Source organism: Pongo pygmaeus, chromosome 19, assembly GCF_028885625.2.
Source record: "Pongo pygmaeus isolate AG05252 chromosome 19, NHGRI_mPonPyg2-v2.0_pri, whole genome shotgun sequence".
NCBI classification, from domain to species: Eukaryota; Metazoa; Chordata; class Mammalia; order Primates; family Hominidae; genus Pongo; species Pongo pygmaeus.
In genome coordinates, this window is record NC_072392.2 from 57,656,495 (window position 1) to 57,683,155 (window position 26,661).

The window sequence follows — 26,661 nt, forward strand, 5'->3', positions numbered from 1 at the left end:
CTTTGAGCTACATGTTTTGCCTTCCGTTCATCTTTGTAACCATTTTTTTTTTCAGGTTGAGTGTGATTCTTTCTTCCCAGCTGGAACTTTCAGCCTTGTCCCCGAGACCAAAGGCTCAATCAGTGTCACTCTGCAGAGAATGTTTTCAGTATATGAGTGTCCTCTCCTTGGCACTCAGTTGGGACAGTCAGCACTGCCCCTGCCCCAGAGCTAATTAACTGCATTGCCATCAGAGCTCTGAAGTGACAGAGGCAAAGGGCAGAGAATGGAACCAAGAGATCATTCAAAATGGGGTTCAAGCTGGGAGGCAGTGCCGGGCCCCCTTCTTTCACAGCTGGGGTTTTGGCAGCCTGTCCTCGGGTTGTTCAGCCTGGTGACCCTAGCCGCCTGTGATTTACTAACTGTTTTACAAATGTTTCCTCACTCTGGGAGGTTTGATATACTCTTCATCCTCCTCAGCTCACCAGAGTCACTCAGTCTCTGAGCCAAACCTGCATTTGTTTACAACTTTTCCGGAAATTTTCACAGAGGGAGAGAAACTCTCCCTCCTCTTTCAGTGTTTTATTTTTAAGTCAACACTTTTCTGAAGTTTATTTGTGCTAAACCAAATTCTCCTACAAGGTATTGCTCTGTATTCAAATGGGAATTGCTGTGTTTCTATAAATAGAACGAAGGTCATGTGAACGAGTTCAGAAGATTCGAGATATCACATTTTACGAGACCTTTACATTTAGTTCACTATTTTTTGAAAATAATATTCTATGTTTGGATTTGTCTTTTTTTCCCACATTCATATTAGACTGCGCATTATGTGAAAAATTGAATTTGGGAAACATTGAGTGGAATATTTTTTAAGCTGAAATACCCATGTTAAAAATAACAAAATGTGTTGTTGCTTCATCATTGTAACTTTCTTAAAAACAATTTATAGCCCCTTTATTAAATATTTCTAGAATATAATTGCCTCTGAAAACACAGTACCAGGGTTTTTTTGTTTTCGTTTTTCTTTAAATCTCATTCCCATTAATTGCTCAGTCTTTACCTTGGCGGAGAATGAAAAACTGCCTTCGAACTTATTAAACATTTAGAAAAACTTGACGGAAAATTAAAGAATTGGCCTGGCATGGTGGCTCATGTCTGTAATCCAAGCACTTTAGGAGGCTGAGGCACGCAGATCAGTTGAGGCCAGGAGTTCGAGACCAGCCTGGGCAACAGGGCAAAACACCTTCTCTACAAAAAATATAGAAATTAGCCTGGCGTGGCGGCGCATACCTGTAGTCCCAGCTACTCAGGAGGCTGAAGTGAAAGGATCACCTGAACCCAGAGAGGTTGAGGCTGCAGTGAGCCATGATTGTGCCGGAGTGAGACCTTGTCTCAACAAAAATTAAAGAATGACAGGATAAAAATTTAGGGAGGCTGATTCCATCTGCAATCAAAAGCCAACTTTCGGTCCACACTAAGTAAGAAGTATTATTTGTCTCATTTCTACCTATGAAAAAAAGGTTGAAACTGAAAGGAAAGAAAAAAAAAGGCATTATTTATTTTCCTCCTTTTCTGTCTTCTAGAGCCAGAACAGACAGAATATATCCTAAATTGGATACAGCCAGAGAATAGTTTCCTGATAAAATATGTTTTAGGAAGGAAAAATGGTTACATTTCAGCGTATACAGCTGGACTTCCTGGTGGGCCTCCCACATTGTCAACATCAGTACCATTTATTTGTTGACCAACAGAAGACCACCAGAATGAGGTATTTTCATTTCTGCATACTTCTAATTCTACAAGAAAGATAGCTGTTGAGAGAGCTAGTATGAAGGAAATGGCAAACAAACACCTTAGGTGATCCTGTGTGACATTCAGGAACTATTGCAGACTTCCAGGACTCAAGACAGTCTCCTCAGCCATAATGTCATTGACCTTGACATACTCAGAACAAATTGGTCTTTGTGATTGCTACCACATGCTGTAGCGCCTCCTAACCCTGCCATTGGTCTGGAGTGAAGCGGGGCAGGAGAAAGGGCTCCTCATCAGAGGATATGCTTCTTTTATGTTCCTTAGACTTTTGCCCAGCATGCTTTTCCCACTCTATTTAGTCTTAAAATGGCTAATTTAAAGTTTCTGAAGCTTTGTAGGAGCCACAGAGTGTACCTAGTTTTGCCAAGCAAGGACTGAATAGGTGAATAGTCATTGTATTCTTAGGGTGTGAAACTGTTTCAGGAGCAAAAGATAAGGCAAACACAACCAAAAAGACAGCCTTTCTGCTTAGTTAGGAAGATAATTTACGCCCCAAAGCTCTTTCAGTGATCTGTACCCATCAGACCAGTAGAATTTGAACTTTTTTCCCAACTGAAGAGTCAACTGAGATGAGTAATTAGCACACTCCTCACTTCTGATTTTCTTTTACGTCTGTAGGTTTTTTCATTTATATGGAGAACACAAGTTGTAGCCAGTGAAAGTTTGTATAGGCCCCTCTGTTTCTTGCACTCTAGTTATAGGCACTTGCTAAATGTTTCTTGAGTGGATGAATGAATAAGTGAATCCTGGACAGATTGAGATGTATGGGATAAGTCATAATCCTGGCAAAACCCTAATTAAACACAGTTGAACCATTGCCTTATGCACAGGGCAACCTCAGGCATTCTCTGTTCATCGTGTCTGCAGTGTTCCCCAAATTCTGAAGCAGAGATGTCTAGATGCTTATTTAGTGCGGAGGGTCACTTTCTTTATATTTTAAAATCAGTAAGGTCATACTTAACTTCGTTTGTACATATTAATATATCTATAAATGTTGGTAGTTCCTTTGTGGTACTATGAATGACTATAATATTAACTAAACTGCATTTTTAGATTAGAAAATTGTGAGGGGGGACCAACTGCAGTGGCTCACACCTGTAATCCCAGCACTTTGGGAGGCCAAGGCGGGTGGATCACCTGAGGTCAGGAGTTTGAAACCAGCCTGACCAACATGGTGAAACCCCCGTCTCTACTAAAATTACAGAAATTAGCCGGGCGTGGTTTTGCACACCTGTAATCTCAGCTACTCAGGAGGCTGAAGCAGGAGAATCACTTGAACCTGGGAGGCAGAGGTTGCAGTGAGCCGAGATCTCGCCATTGCACTCCAGCCTGGGCAACAAGAGCGAAACTCTGTCTCAAAAAAAAAAAAAAAAATTGTGAGGGGGGATCCCCTATGAATGTACCAGTTTTTACTTTGATCCAATCAAGTCGTTTTGTGTGGTTTGTTGTTTGTTGTTTGGTTTTTGGTGTGTTTTTTTAAATTTGATTTCCACATGGATTCAAAATAATTTTGTTTGGAAAGAACAGATATGTCAGGGGAACAAGTGACACGTAAGCTACAACAGAGTATATTTTTCAAGCACCTCTTTATTTGAAGATGCAATATTAGTATTTGTTCTTTCTTAGCACCTTTTTGAAGTTGTCTTCACATGAACTCTTGCAGTGTGCCAAGGATAGCAGAGATGTTTTTCAAACGTTTATTGGCTACACACATAAAAGAACAGAAATTCCTATTTTTCTTCTCTGTCCTTATATTACTATATCACCTGTTCTCCAGCCTATGGGTACAAGTGATTGACATCATTTTCTTGTCGATAAGTATGATACTTATACATCTGTCTTGTTCTTCTTACTGTCTGCATATTAATATTTCTAGATGAAGATATATATTAATTCATTTAATCTTCATTATAACTTTAGGGTGCAGATACTGTTATTATTCTTTGATAGATGAAGAAACTAAGTTCAAGAAAGATCCCAAATGTGTCCAAGGTTACAAAGACAGTGAATGCATGACTATATTCAAACCAAGATGCCCTGGCTCCTGAAGCTGTGCTCATGATCACCAAGCTGTTTCCCATGGCATTCTCTTCTGTGAAGGGATTATCATCTAGTTGATGGCTTCCCTATGGATGTTGTCTAACATTTTTTGCATTTACAGACGAAACTGCAGTGAACATCTTTATACATATTTCCTTGTGCAGTGGTTAGCATCGTAGAAGCTTGAATATATCTGCTTCTTAGCCTCCCACCCAAATTTCTATGTTGCTTTAGAATCCAGAGGAGAAAATCCGTCCTCTTACATGGCTTAAGGAAATATGCTCACAGAGGGCCCATTTTTCAGTTTTCTTAGAGTTGTGAGATTTAAACTAAGAGAAATAAGGCACATACATATTTGTGTGTTGCTTAGTGAGAAGTGGTGGGTAGGAATAATTTTTCTGTTTCTGCTGAGATCTTATTAGTAACATGGCTAAAAACATTGGCTTTGCAAAATTCTCAGTCAGATTCTTGCTCTTAAATAGAATTAGAGGGGAAAATTACTATTAGTCTTTTATATGGAAATAACAAAAAACTTAGGAGATAATGTTGATCACATACCCTTTTTTATTATATCTTAGTAAGTAACTTATTTGATATTTTAGAAAGTGGTTTATAAAAAATTTATTGATTTCTACTTAGTATTTCAAATCTAAATTCAGGATGGGAAGGTTTTATGAACTTTCCAGAGACTAGTAACTTCCTATTCCACTTTCCTGGGCTTGGTATTTTAGTTATTGTATTGTCTACTCATATATTTGACTTTTCACTGTGTTTCATTTTGTCTAAAGCGGGACTCTTCTCCTCCCAGGGACCAGAGAATTTTCTTCTTGATGTTCTGTTAAAGCCTTGCTAAGCTCTGACTCAGCCTGACTTTAAATCCATAGTTTCATTTTCTAACATTATTAATGATTAATATTGAAGCACCAAAGAAATGAAATGTGCTAGTAAGTGTTGTTAAAAAACTGAGAGTTTTTCTTCTGTTATGGACATTTCTTATCCTCAGCTTGAGTTTAACTCGAATCTCATTAGCCCAGCTTAATTTGAGGATGTTCTGGAAAGAAAGAGGGAGAACCAAAGCAAGTGGTCATCCCAAATGCTAATATCAGAGACTCTCTTTTAAAGCTACTAGGTCCATGCTTCTATGAAGAAAGCAGGTATCCATGTTGTTGATGCTCCCCAGAGAGAGCCTCAGACACATTTTGTTCCCAAACAGAATTAGAAGGAAAAGGTCTGCTTAGCTGTCTTTTCCTGTTTAAAATACAGCTGCCCCTGCAGTAGAGCCCTTGTCAGCTCGCTAGTGCTCTCTGCAAACTTGCGGTGCAAGTCTGTGATATAAGTGGTGTAGAGTGGTTTTGTTGCTAAGAGAAAAGTGCTAAAAAGGAAAAAAAAAAAAAAGGAGGGCCTGTATCTCTTGTATAGCTCAGATCCTTTGGGTATTTAATGTACAGTTTCAGCAAAAGACACTCAGAATTATACCTCTGGTTGGTTCAAAATTGCTTAAATGTTGAAACATATGGTCTCATGTTCCATTTGTTAGGAAACAACCAGCTGTTCTCAGCCTGCCAAATCCAAGTAAACATCCACTGTGTGGAAGAGTGAATCTGAAGTGGTTCAGTAAAAACATAAAAGCTGTTTTTGCTGAAGAAGAAGAAGAAAAAAAAAGGCCACCCCGAAACAACAGCTAGTGAAAAAAAAAAAAAAAATCTTGTTCTGATAACATCTTTTCCCTGGATTGCTTAGAGTTGGACTGTGGAGTAGGAATGACTCTAGAGCCGTTTCAATTTAAAAAGATTTGTAGGCAAACTTGCTGTCGTCTTCTGTTGGTGAAAATCGTGATTGTCTTGGTTACAGTGATTATTTTAATAAAATGCAATTATCTGAATAATTAATTTATTTGACTACTCTACTGTGTCCTTCATTCACAGAGGCCAAAATGTCAAAGATCAAGTAGATTGGGAGAATAGGAAAATTCTCATTATAAAGGCAAGGGGAGGAGGGAAAGGATGAAATATTTGGAATTTCAGTCCAGTGGTTTCTATTTATCTGAAATGTCAAGGGCAGTGTAAAATGTATTTTTAAAATGTGTTTCTGTATGGTTTGTGCCCATTCTTGGCGTGGCTGTGGCTGTACAGAGGCCATTGTTCTTTGAGGAGTATGAGGGGGTGTCTTTGTCCAAAGTGACAAAAAGAAGACTTGGAAGACTGGGCTTCCTTTGTTCCTGTGCGGTGCTGTAAAATTTGGTTTGAAATTAGGACCTCAGGGAAGGACCTTCAATAGAGAGCTTTCATTTCCTGCCAGCATTTTAATCACTCTGGGGTTTAAAGTGGATGGCCGGCCAGCATAATGGCCCTATGTTTAATAGAACAGCTTGTATCTTGAAGGCCAGTTAAGGGACCTGTCATCCGCCCAATATTCGTCTTTTCTGTTTCCTGTCCATTTATGAAGATCACCCACCCTTTTAGGTGGCTTCCCTGGATCATTTTGTAGGGGAGCTGCCGCCACTGCTTCTTAAAGAGGCTGAACAGAAACCCAGTTGAATGTGGTCCAGTCTTCAGCCCATGCAGGGAAGTTCTGCAGAGTGCTTTAATTAGACACGAAGTTCACCACATTTGGGAGTTGATTCCGTCAGTTGTAGAGGGACTGTCCCAGATTTCACAAAAATATAGAATTGGAAGAAGATTAAAATTTATCCATATCTCAGAATTATTGGCACCTATTGACCTGATACGTGCTCACATCATCACTGTGGTGGATGTTAATGTCATCCTGTCATGCACAGGAGTAACTTATCTCCTGAGGGGTGAAGTAACCTGGTGGGTTTGATCCTGTTGTATACAAAGGAAATTCACAGTTTTTCTAATACAGTGGCTTGTTAACTCTCAAGGCAGGCTTCCTTTGGAACCATTTAGAAATTTACCTTTATAGTTTATTAGATGATATCCAGAACTCCTAAAGGAGTAAATATTGGAGACAAGACTTGAAAGAGAGAGCCAGCAGTAAGAAGTAAGGGTTCTGAATTTCTTCCCCAGCTCATGCCTAGTGGGTAAGAGTAAGATAACATCAGTAAAAGCCTGAGATTCACTAAGTTTTCATGTAGGAACTGTCACTGAAATTGCTCTGTGACCAGGTGTTAAGAATGGCCTTGTGTTGTCAGTAATGGTGAACTGCTTGGCAGAGGTAATTTTAGGGGTAACTATTAAATAGGATCACAAAGTGTTTCCCTAACTCTGAGTAATAACATACATGAACGAGGGGAGAGAAGGAAGGGACCTTTTCAACTGCTAGCACACTCTCTATCCCATCTCATAGCCAGTTGTGCTGCAGACAAACAAAACCAGAGAAGCCACTTTTCACGGACATTTTTCTTTTTTGCAGATACGTATGGGTTATCATGGTGGAAACAAAGGCATGTATAAACCTCATTCAGCAATCTTTTCAGATAGTGTCTGAAAAGATTCTATCACCAATCTATCTGAGGTCAGCTTAATCCATACCCACAGAGATGATGAGCCAAAGCCTTCCCTAAGCTAGGGTCCCATAGTCTTCCCTAAGCTAGGGTCCCAGCGCTGGGTGGGGAACAGGAGAAAAGGCCTGGGGCACGGGGGAGAAAAGGCAGTTGCAGAGAGTAATGTTTGGAGGCATTCTCAGTTATTCAAAAGGAATGGAATGACGTTAAAATTCTCCCAAAAAAGGTTGGAACCACCTCAGCTTCCCTTTCCCCACTCTGTAATCAGTAATCATTGTCTGGTATGTTCAGATGATAATCCAGTTGGCCACCAAGGGGTTGTGCTTCCTTACTGACTGTATTTGTGATCTCTAAGACTTTTCAAACACGGGTTTAAACATCCAGAGACTCCGGCCTCTTTGAGAGTCATTCTCCCACTGTGTCCCTTTTGACTTCTTTTGTCATGTCTCTAGTGCAGATTTCCCAGCTGCCCAATTTGAGCCCTTTTGAGTTGACCTCCCTTGGATGAGTAGCTCTTTGAAAGCTGATTTAAAGTGAGTGTTGCTCCACCTAAGAGCTGTTGTCTGAAAAAAGCACTATCTACAACAGCAGAGGTGGCCGAGAAAGGCAGACAGGCTCTCCTGAGGCTGGTTTTGCAGATTTGCATTGGTCTAGTAGGAATTACGCATCATTAGACTGAACTTCTTATGTTTGCATCCAGGTCATTTCTCCATCAAAAAAAAAAAAAAAAAAATGCCACTGACATTTCAGCCAAGGAACCATCATTGTACTTACACCAGTCTGTTCCCACACATGAAATGTTATGCTTCAAATAACCACTCAACAACTCATCTGAAGGTCCAGAGTATGTTTACTGGGTAAAATATTTCAGGCATAGACTTGGAGAGCAAGCTGCCCACCAGGGCAGGGCCTTAGCATAAAGTTAATATCGTCAGAGATCTGACTATAATCCATTTCATTCACTGTTGCAGTTTGCTGTGTGGGTGTTTCTACAATGTGGGAAACTTGTTTCATTGAAGAGTCTGAATATTTTGTAAGGATGTGAAGAGTTGCAAATAATCTTTTCTGTAAGGCTATGAGGAGAAACAAAGCAGCTAATGTTAGAAAGAACTGGTACACGATTGTTTTCTGTCATTTGTAAAACTAAATAGGAATATTCTGGTCTTTACAGATTTATATCCTCAACTTGTTGCTCCTTAAAGATTATACAAAAAGCATACCTGTGAAAAGATCTGTTCTACTGGAAGGATATCCTATTTTGAAGCTCAAATAGTTTTATTTTTATTTACATATTTATTTTCAGAAATAGCGTCTCCCTCTGTCACCCAGGCTGGAGTGCAGCAGCATAATCATAGCTCACTGCAGCCTTGAACTCCTGGGCTGAAGTGATCCTCCATCCTCAGCCTCCCAAAGCACTGAGATAACTAGTGAGGGCCACCACGCCCAGCCTTGAAGCTCAAATAATTTTAAGATATAAGATGATATATGTAATAAAGCATAATTCTTTGTCTATAGAAAATGTGTCTGTATGTTCAAAGGGCTACCTAAATTTTGTTATATTAACAAAAGAAAAGGTATGGAATAAAGTGTTTTATATATATATATATAAACTATATTGTATATTTGTAATATAGTAAAAATAACATATACATGTATAAAGATATATACATATAAATATATAAATATTTCTGTGTATTCAAGTCAGTAGAGTTACCCAAGATGCCTTCATTTTTGCCTTTAGGCAATGAGATTATGCTAGCCTTAACTGAAACTTTATTAGATTCAGTGGTGCTAGTTTCCAATTTCTATTTCTCAGCTTCTCTTTGGAATCACAATTCATTAGAATCATTCATTAGAAAACGAATTGGCCTTTGTGGATACCCCATTCTTAGGCTATAGCATTTGGTTAGCATCGTTCCTGTGGGCTCCCTTTGGAAAATTTGCCTGTATCTATATAAATCCCAAGTCCTTCCTTTCAAAAGCCTTTGCTTATACTTTATCCCTTATTCAGTTAATACCTTTTTCATTATATTGTACGTAAGTGCTTTTATGTTTTAGATTTGAATCCCAACTAGATAGTTTGGGATAGTTCTTTGGGGCAGGACCCATGTCACACTTTTTCTGTATTCCTCAGAACCAAGCACACTATTTAGCATGTAGGTGTTAGTTTCCTTTCCTTGTTAAATTGTTATATATATATTTTTGTTTGTTTGTTTGTTTTTTGTTTTTTGTTTTGAGATTGAGTCTGATGCTGTCACACAGGCTGGAGTGCGGTGGTGCAGTCTTGGCTCACTGCAACCTCTGGCCCCCAGATTCAAGCGATTCTCCTGCCTCAGCTTCTTGAGTAGTTGGGATTACAGGCTCCTGCCACCATGCCTGGCTAATTTTTGTATTTTTAGTAGAAACGGGGTTTCACCAGCTTGGCCAGGCTGGTCTTGAACTCCTGACCTCGTGATCCACCCACCTCGGCTTCCCAAAGTGCTGGGATTACAGGTGTGAGCCACCGCACCTGGCCTATTCATATATTTTTATACGAAAAAAGTAAGGCATGAAAAGAGTCTTATTATTTGTTTAGTTGACAGGAAATTTAAAGAAAAAGTATTGCTATAACCATCCTACTTCAAATTCCTAGAGTAATCTTTCCCACTCCTTTCATTTTAGCTCTTCTCTCTTCCTGACCTATAACTGTCTTTAATGGTCTTATATTTGCATGTTTTTTTAAGTAGTGAAAGAAGGTTGGAGGAGGAATGTACAGATGGATAGATGTACATTTAACTGCAGAGACTGGATTAGAACACACACATTCAGAATTTTCTGGATGTGTTTAGTATATCATGATTACCAAATCACAGCTCCCAACATGTGATTATAAGGGTAGCAGGCAGGGAAGAATTTAATGAAATCTTAAACTTTGCCTTCTGCCCTTTTGTATTTGTCCCAGGGTAGCAGAGAAGAGACTATAGTAATATAGTGCAGAGGGAACACAAGTGGGAATTATGGCAGCCAAATGTCTCCCAAAGTGAAAGACAAGAAGAATGGGGGCTGCATGTGATTGCTTCACTGCACAGTAGGCTGGAGATTCTACCTAACCTCCCAGGACTCCTAGCATGGTTGGTTTCAAAACTCATTTGAGCTATAGGAATAGGCCAGGCGCGGTGGCTCACATGTGTAATCCCAACATTTTGGGAGACCTCACAAGGATCATGTGAGGTCAGGAATTCAAGACCAGCCTGTCCAACATGGCGAAACCCCATCTCTACTAAAAAATACAAAAATTAGCCAGGTGTGGTGGCAGGCACCTGTAATCCCAGCTACTCGGGAGGCCAAGGCAGGGAGAATTGTTTGAACCTGGGAGGTGGAGGTTGCGGTGAGCTGAGATCATGCCATTGCACTCCAGCCTTGGCCGCAGAGCAAGACCCTATCTCAAAAATAAATAAATAAATATTTTAGGCTGGGCGCAGCAGCTCATGCCTGTAATCCCAGCACTTTGCAAGGCCGAGGCAGGTGGATCACAAGGTCAGGAGATGGAGATCATCCTGGCTAACATGGTGAAACCCTGTCTCTACTAAAAATACAAAAAAAAAATTAGCTGGGTGTGGCGGCGGGCGCCTGTAGTCCCAGCTACTCGGGAGGCTGAGGCAGGAGAATGGCATGAACCTGGGAGGCGGAGCTTGCAGTGAGCTGAGATCTCGTCACTGCACTCCAGCCTGAGTGACAGAGCAAGATTCCGTCTCAAAAAAAAAAAAAAAAATTAAAAAAGTTTTTTTGATGAACTATAGGGATATTTTGATGGACTGTTCTTTGGAATTAACAGGTCCACAAGCCAGTGGCTTTTCTGGAAAATACTGAAAGCTAACTATTCAGAAGAGTATATTCTAGCTAAGGGTGTACTATACAGGTGGTAACCAGTAGCTAGCAATAACAAGCTTGTTGTTGGTTTCACTGCAGAAAATTTACCACTTGCATGTACTTACTGCATTGGTTTACCCTCAGGAAAAAGAAATACAGCCTCTATATACCTCTTACACCCAGTAGATAGAAGTAATCAAGATCTCTTTTGATAACTGGAGCAGATAAGCAGGAAATATAACTAACCAAGATTAATTTCACATATTATCTATTATTATAGTTTTTCCTAATCTACCCCTTGACTTAATCTAATTCTTTTCAGTTCAGGGAGCTTCCTGAAAATGGAGGACAAGGATACATTTCACCTATGTCTTATGCTTTAACTCTTTTTAGAGAGGAACAAATCTCTTTTGAAATTCATTTGTTAAAGAAAATATTTCAGAGTCACTAGCAAAAGAAAAGTACTTTCTTAGTTGATTCTTTTTGCTCTGGATGGAGTATCTAGAGATCTGGGTTTTTACTCATCATTGTCAGTAACTAGCTCTCTGTCCTTCTGACACTTCACCTCTCTGTTCTTCAGTTTCGTACTTTGTGAAGCATCTACACTAGATGATTCCTGTCCTCCCTCTAGATTTGTAGTAATTCTATTGATAATATTACTTGAAGAATACAGGCAACATTTAAATGTAAATTTCCAAACACCTGCATTCCAACATCTCCATAAAGTGGGAACCAACATACATTATGCCACTGACTATAAAATACAGAGGAACATACTTTTTAAGCCACTTAAGCTCAAACTAAAATTGTTAGAATTTAAAGAAGTGTGGAAGGTTAACATTAACCTCTCCAAATTTCCATCTCTTTTCACATTTACCTCCTTAATTTGCTAACCCCTCAGTTCTTGATATCCAGGCTCCATTAAATGTGAACACTAACGTCTCTTGGTGCAGTAGTTCTCAACCTTGACTATACATTAGAATTCCTTGGAGACCTTTTAAAAATTCCAGTTGAAGTTGGAGCTTAGGCATCAGTATTTTTCAGACTCCCTGAGTAATTCCAGTGTACAGCCAGATTTGAAAACCTTTGTCTTAGTCAGATCTCTGTGCTTTTCAGGATATAATAGGTAAATCCACTTTTCTAGTATATTCAAATATATATTTTGGTTGGTTCTCCCAGTAGTAGATCACTGATATTTCAGAACACTCTGCTGAATATTTTATTGACCATATATTTTATTCCATACTAATTTCTCTGATAGTCATATCACTTCCTTTGGAGAGAGAGCACTGTTTCAGATTAGGGAGCACAATGTGAATTTTCTATTCCCATTTCCTAAGATTAAATTTTAAGCTAGCAGGGAGATTCCTTAAAGTATCATGGGATGTCCAGAAGTTCAGGATGGCCTGAGACAGATGAGTGGATTTAGAGTGGTGTTGATGTGCGTTTATTTATAACACAAGATGTTCCTAGTGGGATTATATCACCATTTTGTCAGATTTTTCTTAAGTCTGCAAGGTACTGAAGGGGAAGCTTTTTTCTTTCAGCAGTCGGCTCTAGCTAAAACAGAAGTATAAAGTAAAAACACTTAACAGCTCAAATCGACATATCAAATTGAAACATGTAGGATTATAGTATGTATCATTGTACCTATGAACTAGGCAGGTCAATAAGTATTTGTTTATTTAATTTAATTAATTAATTAATTTATTTATTTATTTATTTTTGAGATGGAGTCTTGCTCTGTCACCCAGGCTGAAGTTCAGTGGCAATCTCGGCTCACTGCAACCTCCATCTCCCGGGTTCAAGCGTTTCTCCTGCCTCAGCCGCCTGTGTAGCTGGGATTACAGGCACCTGCCACCATGCCCAGCTAATTTTTGTATTTTTAGTAGAGACGGGTTTTCACCATGTTAGTCAGGCTGGTCTTGAACTCCTGACCTCGTGATCCACCCACCTCAGCCTCCCAAAGTGCTGGGATTACAGGCGTGAGCCACCGCGCCCGGCCTATATGTTGATTTTATGTGATGTGAGATGATTTTCAAATAGACTATTCCATGAAAATACAGGATTTAAATGTGCATCTGCTTGAATCTAAATACCTTCATATAGGTAGTCAGTCTGCAAAGTTGTTTGCCTACCATGTGTAGTTTAAAGTTAGCACTAGTTTTGGCCGGGTGGGGTGGCTGACACCTGTAATCTCAGCACTTTGGGAGGCTGAAGTGGGTGGATCACGAGGTCAGGAGATCGAGACCATCCTGGCTAACACGGTGAAACCCCATCTCTACTAACAAATACAAAAAATTAGCCGGGTGTGGTGGCACGCTCCTGCAGTCCCAGCTACTCAGGAGGCTGAGGCAGGAGAATTGCTTGAACCCAGGAGGCGGAGGTTGCAGTGAGCTGAGATCGTGCCACTGCACTCCAGCCTGAGTGACAGAGCAAGACTCCATCGCAAATAAATAAATAAACAACTAAAAATAAACTTAGCACTAGTTTTAAAGTATCCTCCATTTTTTGTGATAGTGAAAATCTAGATTCCTGAAAAGAATAGATTATTTCCCCAGCTGGATGATTTCCAGTCCTTACAATGGTTTGGAAGCATTTAGTAGGCATATTATGGCCCCAAAATCATTTTGGCTTAGTTTGGCTTGCCCCAGTAATGTAAATTATAGGAAATCTTTCTTGAAAAAGATAAACAGGAACTAAGAGCAGAAATGCTTTCCCCCACCCACCTCCCCTCGTGGTTATTTGGAGCTATTAAAGGAGTGGGCAAATAAATGAAGGGCATATTCCCAGGACCTAGACACTCCAAAAGTCTGCATTTTTATCCTGTTAGGTTTTCCAGACCTGATATCATTAGGCAGCTTCCTCTGACTAGCTGATTTTCTTGAGAAACATTATTCTTGATCCTGTAACATCCCACACTGCTTTGCTTCTACTCCTCTAAGCCTTTTTTCCCCTCCCTTCCTAAAAGTAATTTTTTACAGAAATTCCTAGTGCCAAGCACAAAATAAACTAGAAAAGTGTCGGACTTCTCTGTAACAACAGTCTTGGTGGCAGACTTTGTTGCTCCTCTGAGAGGCCTTCATGCTTTTGAATGAGTACTGTTACAATAGATCACTGATAATTTAGTGGACTGGTTACCACCAGAATCCTTGGGATTATCTGACCTTCTCCAAGTAGCTCTCCATTTCAGTATTGCTGTGTTTACCATCTGGTTATTGTATCACAATCTCGATCCAGCCAGAACAAGAAGAACTGAGATGGTTAAAGGAAAGACTCCTAAATGTTGGGTCACGAGAGATTAAATTGGGCATCTTACACCTTGTTCCTCCTGGAGCTGACTACACTGACTTTCTCAGTCTGAAGTCCCCTCTCTACTGCCGCATTCCGAGGCTGCTGTGAGCCCATTATCACAGTGAGTAGTAGCATCCAGAGGTTAGGTAATGCCCCTTTTCCTAGCCAAAAGACTGAAGACTGAATTCTCCTAAGATTGTTGGGCTTACCTTAAATTCTTTTATTAAAATGGAAAATGCCCAAACCCCAGTCTGTCTGTCCTTAGAGCCAGGGAAAAGGACCCTGAGACGTACATGCTGTTGGCATCAGTTAAATTTCATGTTCCTAGAGGTCCTACAATCCTGTATGTAAAGCTACAGTGGGTAATTGCAACTACATTATAATTATTTTGGTAATGACTCCCTTCCTCTCACCAAGAGGCACAGGGATGGATCTGCGCAGTTGCCTGCTACGAACATCGTGGTTCAAGTAACTGATATTTGTTGTTTAGGCAAGCAAGACATCCAGCTGATGGGCTGAACATCTCCGTTCCATCCTGCTGTTTAGTTTTGTGACTAAATAGCCACTTACTCATTTCCTGTATTGTCACATAACTTTTCAGTTCTCAATTTGCTATGAGGACAGAGACTTAGCTAGGGTTACTGCAGGTCCACATTTGCCTGGGTCCCAGCTTTACTTGTACCAGTTTAATTATCATTGCTGCTTATGTCACTCAAAAGTGTACCAGTTTGGATGATAGTCACCTTATTTATCACCCTATGTTAAACATAGGAGAACCAAAAGAAAGAGCTACTAAATGGAATGATACCAGAATCTGTGCTTCTAAAGTAATTAGAATTAGCCTGTATGTCCCATTGTTTTCAACACAAGTAGTGTCACTGGAATCCAAAAAAGTGATCTCCCTCCTCATTTTCTGTTTGCTGATAAAGAATGGCTCTCCAGAATTAGGATTCTGCACTCCGTAACTAATATTTTTATAGGAAATATGAAATGAAGTAAAGTCCAAAAGCAAACAGGTCTGTAGCCTTTTCAAGAAGTGTTCACTCTTCTTATGGGGGACGAAGGTGAGTAGATGATGGTAGAGTAGGTTGTCCTCTAAACATACAATCTCTGAGAAAGATCCTTGTCCAAAAATCCTGTGTCTCAGTGGTACCCAGCGACACCCTGGAGAGGAACATTCCAGTGATTCCTTTCTGGGCATATTTCCTAGGGAGTTTTGGGAGTCATCCAGTGATCAAGTTCAGGACTTCTGGGGCAGACTCAACATGAGTCTTCCTTTCTCAGAGGTGGCCCATTGACTTGGTCTCTGTGTGCCCATATTACTGGTGCTGCCAGCTCAGGGAGTTTATGAAATTTTGATGTTATGAAATTAGATTGTTGCTTATCTTGTACCTTCTTGCTCATAGTATTGACAGTACCACTGAATTGCTTGAGGCAGATAGCATCTCAGCGATCACTGTGCTATTTCAGCTTTCTGCTGCTGACAACATCAGAAGTGTTTTAACAGGGTTTTAATGGGCAGCCTCTGTAGCTCCTTGGAGGGTTGCAAATAGCTGCCGTGAGAAACCCTCTCTGCTGCTCTGGGCTGACATGCCCTCTTTTCTCATCCAGCTGCTGCTTGTTTAGATGGCCGCCTTCCTGGTGACAAGCACTTCTTATTTGGGCTGAGCAGTACTAGGACTTGAATTCCAGAGATGAGATTGTGTAACATAAAAAAGGAAAGGTCTTTTAAGGACATTTTCTTCCCATCCTGTTTGGGGTAGGAAAAACAAGGCAGGTTATTGGGGGAGAGAAGTACGGCAAGAAAGAGGGTCTAACCAGAAATAAGTTTGCCATTCCCAGAACCTTTCAGAGGAAAATTCTGGTGTGCCATTAAAACTAAAGTTTTCGGCTGGGCGCGGTGGCTCACGCCTGTAATCCCAGCACTTTGGGAGGTCGAGGCGGGCAGATCACAAGGTCAGGAGTTCGAGACCAGCCTGGCCAATACAGTGAAACCCCATCTCTACTAATAATACAAAAATTAGCCGGGTGTGGTGGCAGGCGCTTGTAATCCCAGCTAGTCAGGAGGCTGAGGCAGGAGAATCGCTTGAACCTGGGAGGCGGAGGTTGCAGTGAGCCAAGATCGTGCCACTGCACTCCAGCCTGGGCAACAGAGTGAGACTCCGTCTCAAAAAAACAAAACAAAACAAACAAACAAATAAAGTTTTCTCATTTGATGGAGTCACAATAATCTATTTGGAGAATATCAGGCCCACAGCTTCTATTTTCTATTTAATAGCTTACCCACATTTTAGAGTTTACAGGTAATTAATGCTACTTTGTCAACTTGGTTCCATTATTTGATCTTCAGATTCAGTAAAGTAGCTGAATTCTCAACTAATGACTTACAACTTCAAATTTTAGGATTAAACGGAATGGATATCCACTCCACCTGGAATTCTCTTTGCTAAAACAATGAGGTAGTTCAGTGAGGTAATACAATGACACTACATTGATTTCCCCCCTGTGGCGCCAAAGACAGTTCTTGATCTCCACACCCAGTGGCAACGGGGTACTCGAAAGGGAACTAGTGGTAAGAATGGAAGAAAAGAAAAAAGTGGCCAAATTAACAAAGTTATTGGTGTGATACAAGAACTTGGTCTAATCAGGAGGGGCTTCTGAGGAAAAGATGTCTGTGTTCCACCTAGAAAGTGTAGTTTGGCCGGGCGTGGTGGCTCAGGCCTGTAATCTCAGCACTTTGGGAGGCTGAGGTAGGTGGATCACGAGGTCAGGAGATCGAGACCATCCTGGCTAACACGGTGAAACCCCGTCTCTACTAAAAACACAAAAAATTAGCCGGGCGTGGTGGCGGGCGCCTGTAGTCCCAGCTATTCGGGAGGCTGAGGCAGGAGAATGGCGTGAACCCGGGAGGCGGAGCTCGCAGTGAGCTGAGATCGCGCCACTGCACTCCAGCCTGGGTGACAGAGTGAGACTCCGTCTCAAAAAAAAAAAAAGAAAGTGTAGTTCATAGTAGAATCCCAGTGTTACAAAGTGTCGGTGCAGATATCAGCTGCTATAATTGTTTCTCTACATCACTTTCCCTTTCAGGGACATGGAAACAGTAGTTTGCCTGGCTCATTCTAAAGAAGATCTCAGGATACTTCCTTCTAATGTTAGAGAGAGAGAGAGACTTCCTTTACTTCAAGCCCTACCTACTTACAATTGGTTTTTATCATTATCACCATCCACAGTGTTGCAGGCTGCCTGAAAAAAATCTCCTATCAGACACTTCAGGCCATTTCACAGCTTCCTCTTCCCAAACCACATTGATAGCACTGGGTTATCATCTATCCTTTAGAGATTTAAGATTCTTAACTTCTTGTCACCAGCAGAGGCATGACTTCAGCTATTAAGGGATAAATCTGATTATCACGATTGGAAGAAAAAGCCCGTACACCTCTGGGACACATTATGGCATGGATCCTTGGGAAGGCCCAAGCCTGTTTCCCCTTCACTTTCTTAGAGCTGGGCATCTCTCCTAAAGCTGCTGTTGCTGTGTGCTATTGGGACTGTTACCCCAACCAAGATCCTAAAAAAAGGCTTAGATATGCCTGTGGTTGGGGTGCTCTGCAAGGCACCAAAAAAAGAAACCTGCAGAAGGCTACATACTATGAAGGAATAAACCACAAGAATGTGGGCTACAGGAGAGTATGATGTGAAAAGCATAAACCCTAGAGTTACCCGGAACGCTAACCACCTCACTAACTAGGAAATGGGTTTGCCTGCCTCTGCCACAGTTTCCTCATTTGTAAAATGAAAATTACAGTGAGAATTCTAACTTACATCATAAGTTTGTTGGGGATTAAATAAGATAATGCAGTATGGCACAGTACCTGGCACACGGTGACGTGCTCAACAGGGGCTGATATTACTATTACTATTAAGAATACATGCCTGCTGCTCACTAAGTGTACATATAATCCCTCTGTGTGTTCAAAGTGCATAATTTTAGGGAATTTGTTAACAGTCATACTGACATAGATACAAATATAGAGAACATATAGTGGCAGAATAAATAAGCCAAGATATGAAATAATAGTGGGGAACTGTAAAGAAATGATAAAAATAAGGACTTAGCATAAACCTTTGAAAGAAAGGGCCTCCATAGGCTTGTCAAACCATAGACTTCAATTTTGAAAACCTCTGTTCTCTTTTACAGTCGAAAAGCAAGAAACTTAGGCTTGACTAATGAGTATGGTCTTGGTGTGGTCCTTGCTTTCTCGAGGCCTCAGTTTTCTCTGGAAACTGGGAGAGGTGGAGTAGATGGTCTCCAAGGTAGCTTCTGGTCTAAAATTCTGTAAGTCTACTTAAGAAAAGGAGTCGTAGCATTCCTCTTTTCGCTGTTGCTCAGTGGTATTTGCCTGAGGTGCAGATGTTTCGTGGATCTCCCCTGATAGATTTTTCTGTGAAATCTCAGGCTCCTGCCTCATGTCTCTAGCTTAGTAATAACTGAACATGGTTAATTTGTTCTGGTTTATTGCTGATTGGGTGATTTATGTCACGTGGTATATGGGGTTTTTGTTTGTTTGTTTGTTTGTTTAATTTTCATTCAGCAACCAGTGGTCTTGGTCAAGGTGGGCCATGGCCACTCTGCGACTCTAGGTCGATTCGTCTGCCTGTTGGCTTTTTTGATTTTTGCTTTGAAGTTTCCTTTTGCCTCAGTCAGCTGCCTTGAATGAAATTATCTGCTGCTGCTCTGGGCTTGTGATTTCCTTTGCTTTCATGTTTGCTCCCTTTCTGAAAGATGGGGGTTGTAATTTGTTTGCTGTTTAGGAGCCAGCCCTTCAGCTTCCTTTCAGTGATAGCATCCTGCCTGCCACACTGGGCTTTTCTCCTTTTCCAGTCCGGTTGTTCCCAAAATCACTAGTTTAATTCTCTGTATTTGAAGAATGCCAACGCAATATCTCCCTTTCCTTACTCACAACTGCAGTTGGTAATTGTGGAATGCATTTCCTACAAATATTAATTTTACTTTCAATATGTGACAGGATGCAGCGCCTTTTTTTGTTTGTTTTTTTTTTTTGTTTTTTTGTTTTTAAGACGGAGTTTCACTCTGTTGCCCAGGCTGGAGTGCAGTGGCGCAACTTTGGCTCACTGCAACCTCTACCTCCTGGGTCCAAGCAGTTCTCCTGCCTCAGCCCCCCAAGTAGCTGGGATTACAGGCATGTGCCACCACGCCTGGCTAATTTTTTTTTGTATTTAGTAGAGATGGGGTTTCACCATGTTGGTCAGGCTGGTCTCGAACTCCTGACCTCAGGTGATCTGCCTGCCTTGGCCTCCCAAAGTGCTGGGATTAGAGGTGTGAGCCACCACGCCCAGCCACAGAGCTGTTTTTTATAAATATTCAAAACATTTTAAAAGTTAATAGAGATACCTGTAATCCAGTCCTAGGGAGCTTGTAAATCGTCTGACCTGGTCATTCTCCTATCTGCCCTTGGGTACTGTGTCCATGCTCAGGCACTTTCCTATTTAATATACTACCTGCCAATAACTAGCTAAAAGATATCTTTAACCCTGAATCGTTAGAAAGATACCAAGGTTCTTTTCATGATGTATGCTTTTTAAAAATTTAAAACTAGCAATTAGGATACATTTGAAAGGAAGAATGTCTTGATTTCTTGGATATTGTATAGAACAACTTGTATTTGCACCTCTGAGGGCCTTTGATGAGGTGGCCATTTAATGAAACACTCAGCTCAAGTGTTTTCAAAACAGCTGATTTACTACACTTGGATACCTTGTGGCGTGTAGAATTGGGCCTGAAGTTGTCAACCAAGCAGCAGAGCTGGAACCCAGTTGTAGTGATCATGTCTGAAGGATGTCTGCTAAATATCATGTGCTCGCGTTTGAATAGAAGGAGGTGGGTCAGAGTGAAGTTGTTAATCTTCAATTTTTTTCAAACACCTCTAATTGAGAGTAGAAAAGCATTTGCTTTCTATCAATTTGATAGTCCATCTTTTCTCCTATATTTGATTATAAAAAGCAGTTTTTGTTTTTATCCTATATCTTTATTATTTTCCCATTGATTTATAAGAGAAATCTTTGAGCATCTATTAATGTACATCTCTGTACCATGGATGATGGGAAGATATACAAAGTAAAGTTCTTGCTAGCAGGAAGATGGACTGAGTATATGTATGACTATAAAGTGATATCAAAAGTACAGGTGAAGTTGTGGCAACATTCAAAGGAAAGGGAAATCAGTTTCCTCTTGAAGTTCAGGAGAGATTTCATGGAAGAGGTATCATTCGAGCTGAGTTTTGTTATATGGAAATAAGAAAGGAAAGTCATCCCAGACAGGGAGAACAGTGCTCAGGAAACAGGGTGTACATATGGGGACGAGCAGGTGGTTTGGTTTGCCCATCAGACAGCGTGGCAAGGACAGCAAAATGAGATCCAGTCTGAGAAATAAGACTATACAGTGTAGTCCTTTGAATACTTTGCAGTGTTTCATATACATCTGGAGTCAATTGGTTCGTTGGGATTTGCATCTTGCGTCCACCACTTCTTACCTCTGCGACCTCGGGCATATTCCTCATCATCTCTGTACTTCAGTTTCTTGGTCTGTGAGAACTAACAGGTGAAATGAATTCTAAGTATATGTTTCATTTAATATAGTAAATCTAAAATATCATTATTTCAAGGTTTAATCAGTATAAAAATAGATTGAAGTACTTTTAGCACATTTGGCTTCAGCCTAGCCATATTTCAAGTGCTCAGTAGCCACATGTTGCTAGTGGCTACCATATTGAACTGCACAGATCTAGAACATTTGGAACCCGTTCTTCTGTTCTCCTGTCTTTGGTTTTGTGTACACAAAGAGAGAAACATTAGGATTGAACACAAGCCATTTCATGCTGATATGCATAGCTACCACTTACAGATGTTGTTGAGATGCAAGAAGTTAATCCAAATACATTTTGGTCTCAGTTGGCCACAGGAGACTTGTCAGCAGTTACATGGAATGAAAGCAATCACTGCTAGCAAGTCCGTCCTTTTGGACATACAAGTATCGCTCTGCCTTTTTTTTTTCTTTCTTTTTTTTTTTTTTGTGAAGAGAAATAAGACTCATCTCTCCTTTATTCTTTCCTGACCATGCCTGCCTTTGTATTCCTGACAGTCTTGGAAGGACACAGATTATGTGGTAAATATAATAATTACCCGTCTTCACATTAGACGCGGCCCTTTGAATTCCCAGCACTGATCTAATTCCAATTGCTTCTGAAGTTTACCTTTTACACTTGTGTTGGTTTTAGCCAGTGGATATTATGTCAAAGGTCATGAACTTGTACACTTCCCCTCCAAAGATTGACAGTATCAGTGCCCAGTTTGTCAAGATCTCTCTAGATTAGTTTATTTAATTTTGCTGCAGTTGGTTAATTCACAAAATCATAAGGCCTTTTTCTTCTTTCAAATGCATAGCAAGTGAGGGACAAAGAAGAAGGAAAAGGAGTGGAATTCAGTTTCCTCAACATCTTAATTATCTCAGTTTTAAGTTCTTCTATAAGTGTGTCTCTGTGGATGTTGCTTTACTGCTTAAAGCATCTAATTGAAACCAGATCCTTAAATCTCTTTGGATCAAGAAGCAGTAGTAAGCCCAGGGCATATTATCCCTACAATCCAGAAATACTTAGGTGTCTTGTATTTGATGCACGTGTAATCAGTTTACTCTCCCAGCTCCTTTTTCTACCTAAAATCTTAGTGATGTAGTACAGTGGTAAAGGAGATATTTATTCCTGTTTTGAAAGGATACAACCAAGGTAGGGAAGGCTTCATTATTGGTGATTATTCAGAAGACCTATTTTCTTTACATATGCTATGGAAACAATACTGTTTTCAGCTACAGAATACAGTACATGATTATACTTTTGTAAATTGTGCGCTTTTCCCCTGTCATCTGCTAATTCCAATTTGATACTGTTTTGTGTTCAAAAATACAGCATGAGCAAGCTGTAATGGTGCCTGTCTAGAGTCCCAGCTGCTTGGGGGGCTAAGGTGGGAGGATCATTTGAGCCCAGGAGTTTGAGTCCAGCCTGGGCAATATAGCAACACCCTATCTCTAAAAATTAAAAAATTCCTAAAATATCTACTGACCATAATAGTGTCTATCAAATGCATTTTCACATTCTTGTTATGTCCAAATTCTCTATAAACAATTCAGGAAATAATTGTTTTGTGATACCTAATTTTCAGGTAAGCCCAGCTGGTCTAAAAAGATTGGCAGTATTTGAAACATTTAAATTATATTAACAGTTTTTCTTTTTTGTATAGTTGAAGAAAGAATTAAGACATTTCAAACTTTTGTATGGAGATCTTTGTTAAGTGGATTTTATGCTTGCTTCTTAAAATATATTGAATACACTTTGCTGTAGGACAGGGCCTAGCCCATAATAGGCATGCAGCTCTTATTTGAATTGTGTTGAACGACTCACTGTTATGAGCATCCAGTATTTACTAGATCTTAGATTTTAAGGGTTAGAATTTTTTCAGTGTGATCTTTTTTGTTCAGATGCAAAATAGCTCCAGTAGTCATATGTATTTTCTGTATTTTTTCCTTTTTTGCCATCAAAGCTGAGAACCTTATCTCTTAGAAACCTTTAATTGACTACCTAATATGTGCCAGATACCCATAGCTTTACATGGGATATCTCATTTGATCCTCACAGCAGCCATATGAGATTGCTGTTACTGTATCACATTTACATATTAGGGAACTGAGCTTCAGAGAGAATCACATTTGTTCTGACTGCTGTCAGTTTGCCTGCCTATATCCTGTAATATCCCTTTCCTTTTTAATTTGTTGCTTCTAGTCCTGAGGACCAGAAATCCAGATAAATAAAATATGCTTTGGTGGGCCTTCCTGATGGGACCCTCGAGGGAGGAGAGAATGGAGACCGGGAGAGGAGTTCCAGGTTGGGGTGTATGAGGTGGTTAACTGGGTGCAATGCCCCTTTCCCATAGGTTATGGTTACTCCATAGTTAAGCTAATTTACCTGGTTAGCCAGAATGAACTGATTTTGGCTAAAGCCTTTTCTTGTCTAGGAATGGAGGAATTACCTGAATGAGTTCCCACAGACTGTCCTAGAGGGGCCACAGACTGCTCTGAGAAGCTAGTGCAATTTATGAGTCCTCTTCTGAAAAAATGCAGATACTCATACATATACAATGTCGCATGTGCTTTCAGGGGTTTCAGGACCCCTCTGAAATCCATCCCTGGATCCCAGATTAAGGTAATTCATTTGGCCTCTGTGGGTGGATGTTAATCACTAATGCTGTTATAACCTAAACATGTCCCTAAGACCAGAAATTATAATTAAGAACAGAGGAACTCTAGGGACTGTAGGAAGTTTGAAACAGAAAAGGGCTTTCTTTAGCTTTTGGGAGGAATTTGTGTTTGCCCATGAATGAAGTGAAATGACCAGATAGACAGTAGAACCAGGCCTGTGTGCTGGGGAGACCTTCTGTGCCCTAAGGCCACATGGCCGAGAGACAGGTGTGGGAAGCCAAGGAAGAAGAAATTGGGGATAGGTCCTGTTAATTTACACCAGCCCATCAGGTTAGAGCACACTCGGGAAAGTTCTTGCTACTCTGAAGGCGATTTTTAGAATCAGAAACCTATACTTGAGAAACATAACTTTTTGTGTTATTTATATTTTCTATAATGATTTTCTTTTGCTCTCTGCTTGATTTTATGTAAAATTTGTACTAAGGTCAAACATTGAAAGGGAATTTTGCAAATATCTGAGCCTCTCTAAAGGGAAGAATAGGTGACACAGTGGGGTTGGCAGCACTTTTCCTGTTACTTGGGAGTGAACCCTCAGGGAAATAAAGTGCAAAGGCTTAGCCACAGGTGTAGCCATAGAATCCCTTTCAACCTGGAGACTGTCCTTTCCAATTTCCAGCATAGAAGGTTTTGCATCTGGTTTTCCTAAGAAGGCCGCTTCCTTTACACACATTCCTGCATACTGTGCTTCACCCTCAAGGCCCAGTAGAAACCAGCAGTAGGACCTTCCTCATTTTTCAGCAAGTAGGACTCCTTATTTGAAGGACCGGTACCTGGCTCTTAATTGAAGTCTTGAACAGTTTCAAAGATGGGAAAATTCTTCATTATTTTGCTTTGAGATTCTTCTAAGCCCCAGCTGAGAAATTATGAAGGAGACTGTAGACACATCGAAATCTATTACCAGAAAAGTTGCCTTAACAGGAAACCATAATCTATAGTGTATTTTTTTAAGGTGGGAAGGACACATGGGTATGGTGTATTTTAAAAGGATTTAAAAGCACTAAAGTATAGGCACACCTCATTTTACTGCATTTTGCTTTATTGTGCTTCACAGATATTGCATTTTTTACAAATTGAAGATTTGTGGCAACTGTGTTAAGTGTGTAGACACCATTTTTCTAACAGCATGTGCTCACTTCGCATCTCTGTGTCACACTATGGTAATTGTCACCAGATTTCAAACTTTTGCATTATTATTTTATCTGTGATCAGTGATCTTTGACATTACTATTGTAATCGTTTTGGGGCACCCTCAAACCATGCCCATGTAAAACAGCAAACTTAATAAATGTTTTGCGTTCTGACTGCTCCACTGACCAGTTGTTCCTCCATCTCTCTGCCTTTTCTCAGGCCTCCCGATTCCATGAGCCAATAAAATAATATTGAAATTGGGCCAATTAATACCCCTACAATGACCTCTGAGTGTTCAAGTGTAAGAAAGAGGTTCGTCTCTCACTTTAAATCAAAAGCTAGAAATGATTAAGCTTAGTGAGAAAAGCATGTCAAAAGCTGAGACAGGCTGAAAGCTAGTCCTCTTGCAGCAGTTAGCTGAGTTGTTAATGTAAAGGAAAAGTTCTTGAAGGGAATTAAAAGTGCCACTCCAGTGAGCACAGAAGAAAGTAAAACAGCCTTGCTGCTTGCTGAGATGGAGAAAGTTTTAGTTGTCTGGATGGAAGATAAAACCAACCACAACATTTCTCAAACTGTTGGCCTCAAGCAGTCCTCCTGCCTCGGCCTCCCAAAGTGCTGGGATTACTGATGTGAGCCACCGCACCTGGCCACCCACCACATTCCTTTAAGCCAAAGCCTAATCCAGAGCAAGGCCTTACCTCTGTTCAATTCTATGAAGCTGAGAGAGGTGAGGAAGCTGCAGAAGAAAAGTTTGAAGCTAACAGAGGTTGGTTCATGAGGTTTAAGGAAAGAAGCTATTAGCATAATATAAAAGGGCAAGATGAAGCAGCAAGTGCTGATGGAGAAGCTCCAGCAAGTTATCTAGAAGATCTAGCCAAGATCATTGATGAAGGTGGCTATGCTAAACAACAGATATTCGATGTAGACGAAACAGCCTTCTATTGGAAGAAGATGCCATCTAGGACTTTCATAGCTAGAGAGGAGGAGTCAATGTCCGGCTTCAAAGCTTCAGTTGAAGGACAGGCTGATACACAATGGCAATTAAATCTCAACATTAGTTTTGAAGGGGATGCTCACACTATAGCACAGACCAATTTTCTTTGTCTAAATACAATAGTTTTCCTTCCAGGCAGCCTCAGTTCACGTTCATGAGCCACATTCTTGTGCTTCTCCATTTACATAGCTCTAATAGTAGAGGAGAGATGCTCTATGCATCCCTCTTACCCAGTCTCTAGATATGGAGCCACAACCTTGCCTGCTACCAGCTGAAAATTCTCCTGAAGCTAGGCTTTTATCTTCGAATTATAAGATAGTGTTGGCCGGGCGCGATGGCTCACGCCTGTAATCCCAGCACTTTGGGAGGCCAAGGTGGGCGGTTCACCTGAGGTCAGGAGTTCAAGACCAGCCTGGCCAATATAGCAAAACCTGGTCTCTACCGAAAATACAAAAATTAGCCGGGCGTGATGGCGTGTGCCTATAGTCCCAGCTACTCAGGAGGCTGAGCCAGGAGAATTGGTTGAACCCAGGAGGCCGAGGTTGCAGTGAGCTGAGATCATGCCACTGCACTCCAGCCTGGGTGACAGAGTGAGACTCCGTCTCAAAAAAAAGTGTGTATATACACACACACACACACACACGTATAGTGTTGATATGTGCATATATGTATACTTTGTTTTAATATGTAAGCTATTTGTCTGCCAAATTACTTTTTTCATAAAATTTTAAGCAAAACAGCTCTTCCTGGTCCACCATTACATACCCCCCA

The 26,661-nt window shown here is 40.5% G+C and overlaps 1 protein-coding gene across 18 annotated transcripts in view; it reads left to right on the forward strand.

Annotated features, from left to right (window-relative positions):
* The window catches only part of BCAS3 (BCAS3 microtubule associated cell migration factor), a 703,320-nt gene that overhangs the window by 515,307 nt on the left and 161,352 nt on the right, over positions 1-26,661 (forward strand). The window contains exon 23 of one of the 18 annotated variants that reach the window (XM_054457126.2): positions 5,372-8,470. The exons of 16 other annotated variants lie outside the window; for them this stretch is intronic. In XM_054457126.2, the coding sequence (XP_054313101.1) occupies positions 5,372-5,433 (62 nt within the window). In that variant the 3' untranslated portion in view covers positions 5,434-8,470. Of the gene's footprint in view, positions 1-5,371; positions 8,473-26,661 lie in introns of those variants that run through there. One more of the 18 variants, XM_054457125.2, reaches the window with a different exon arrangement.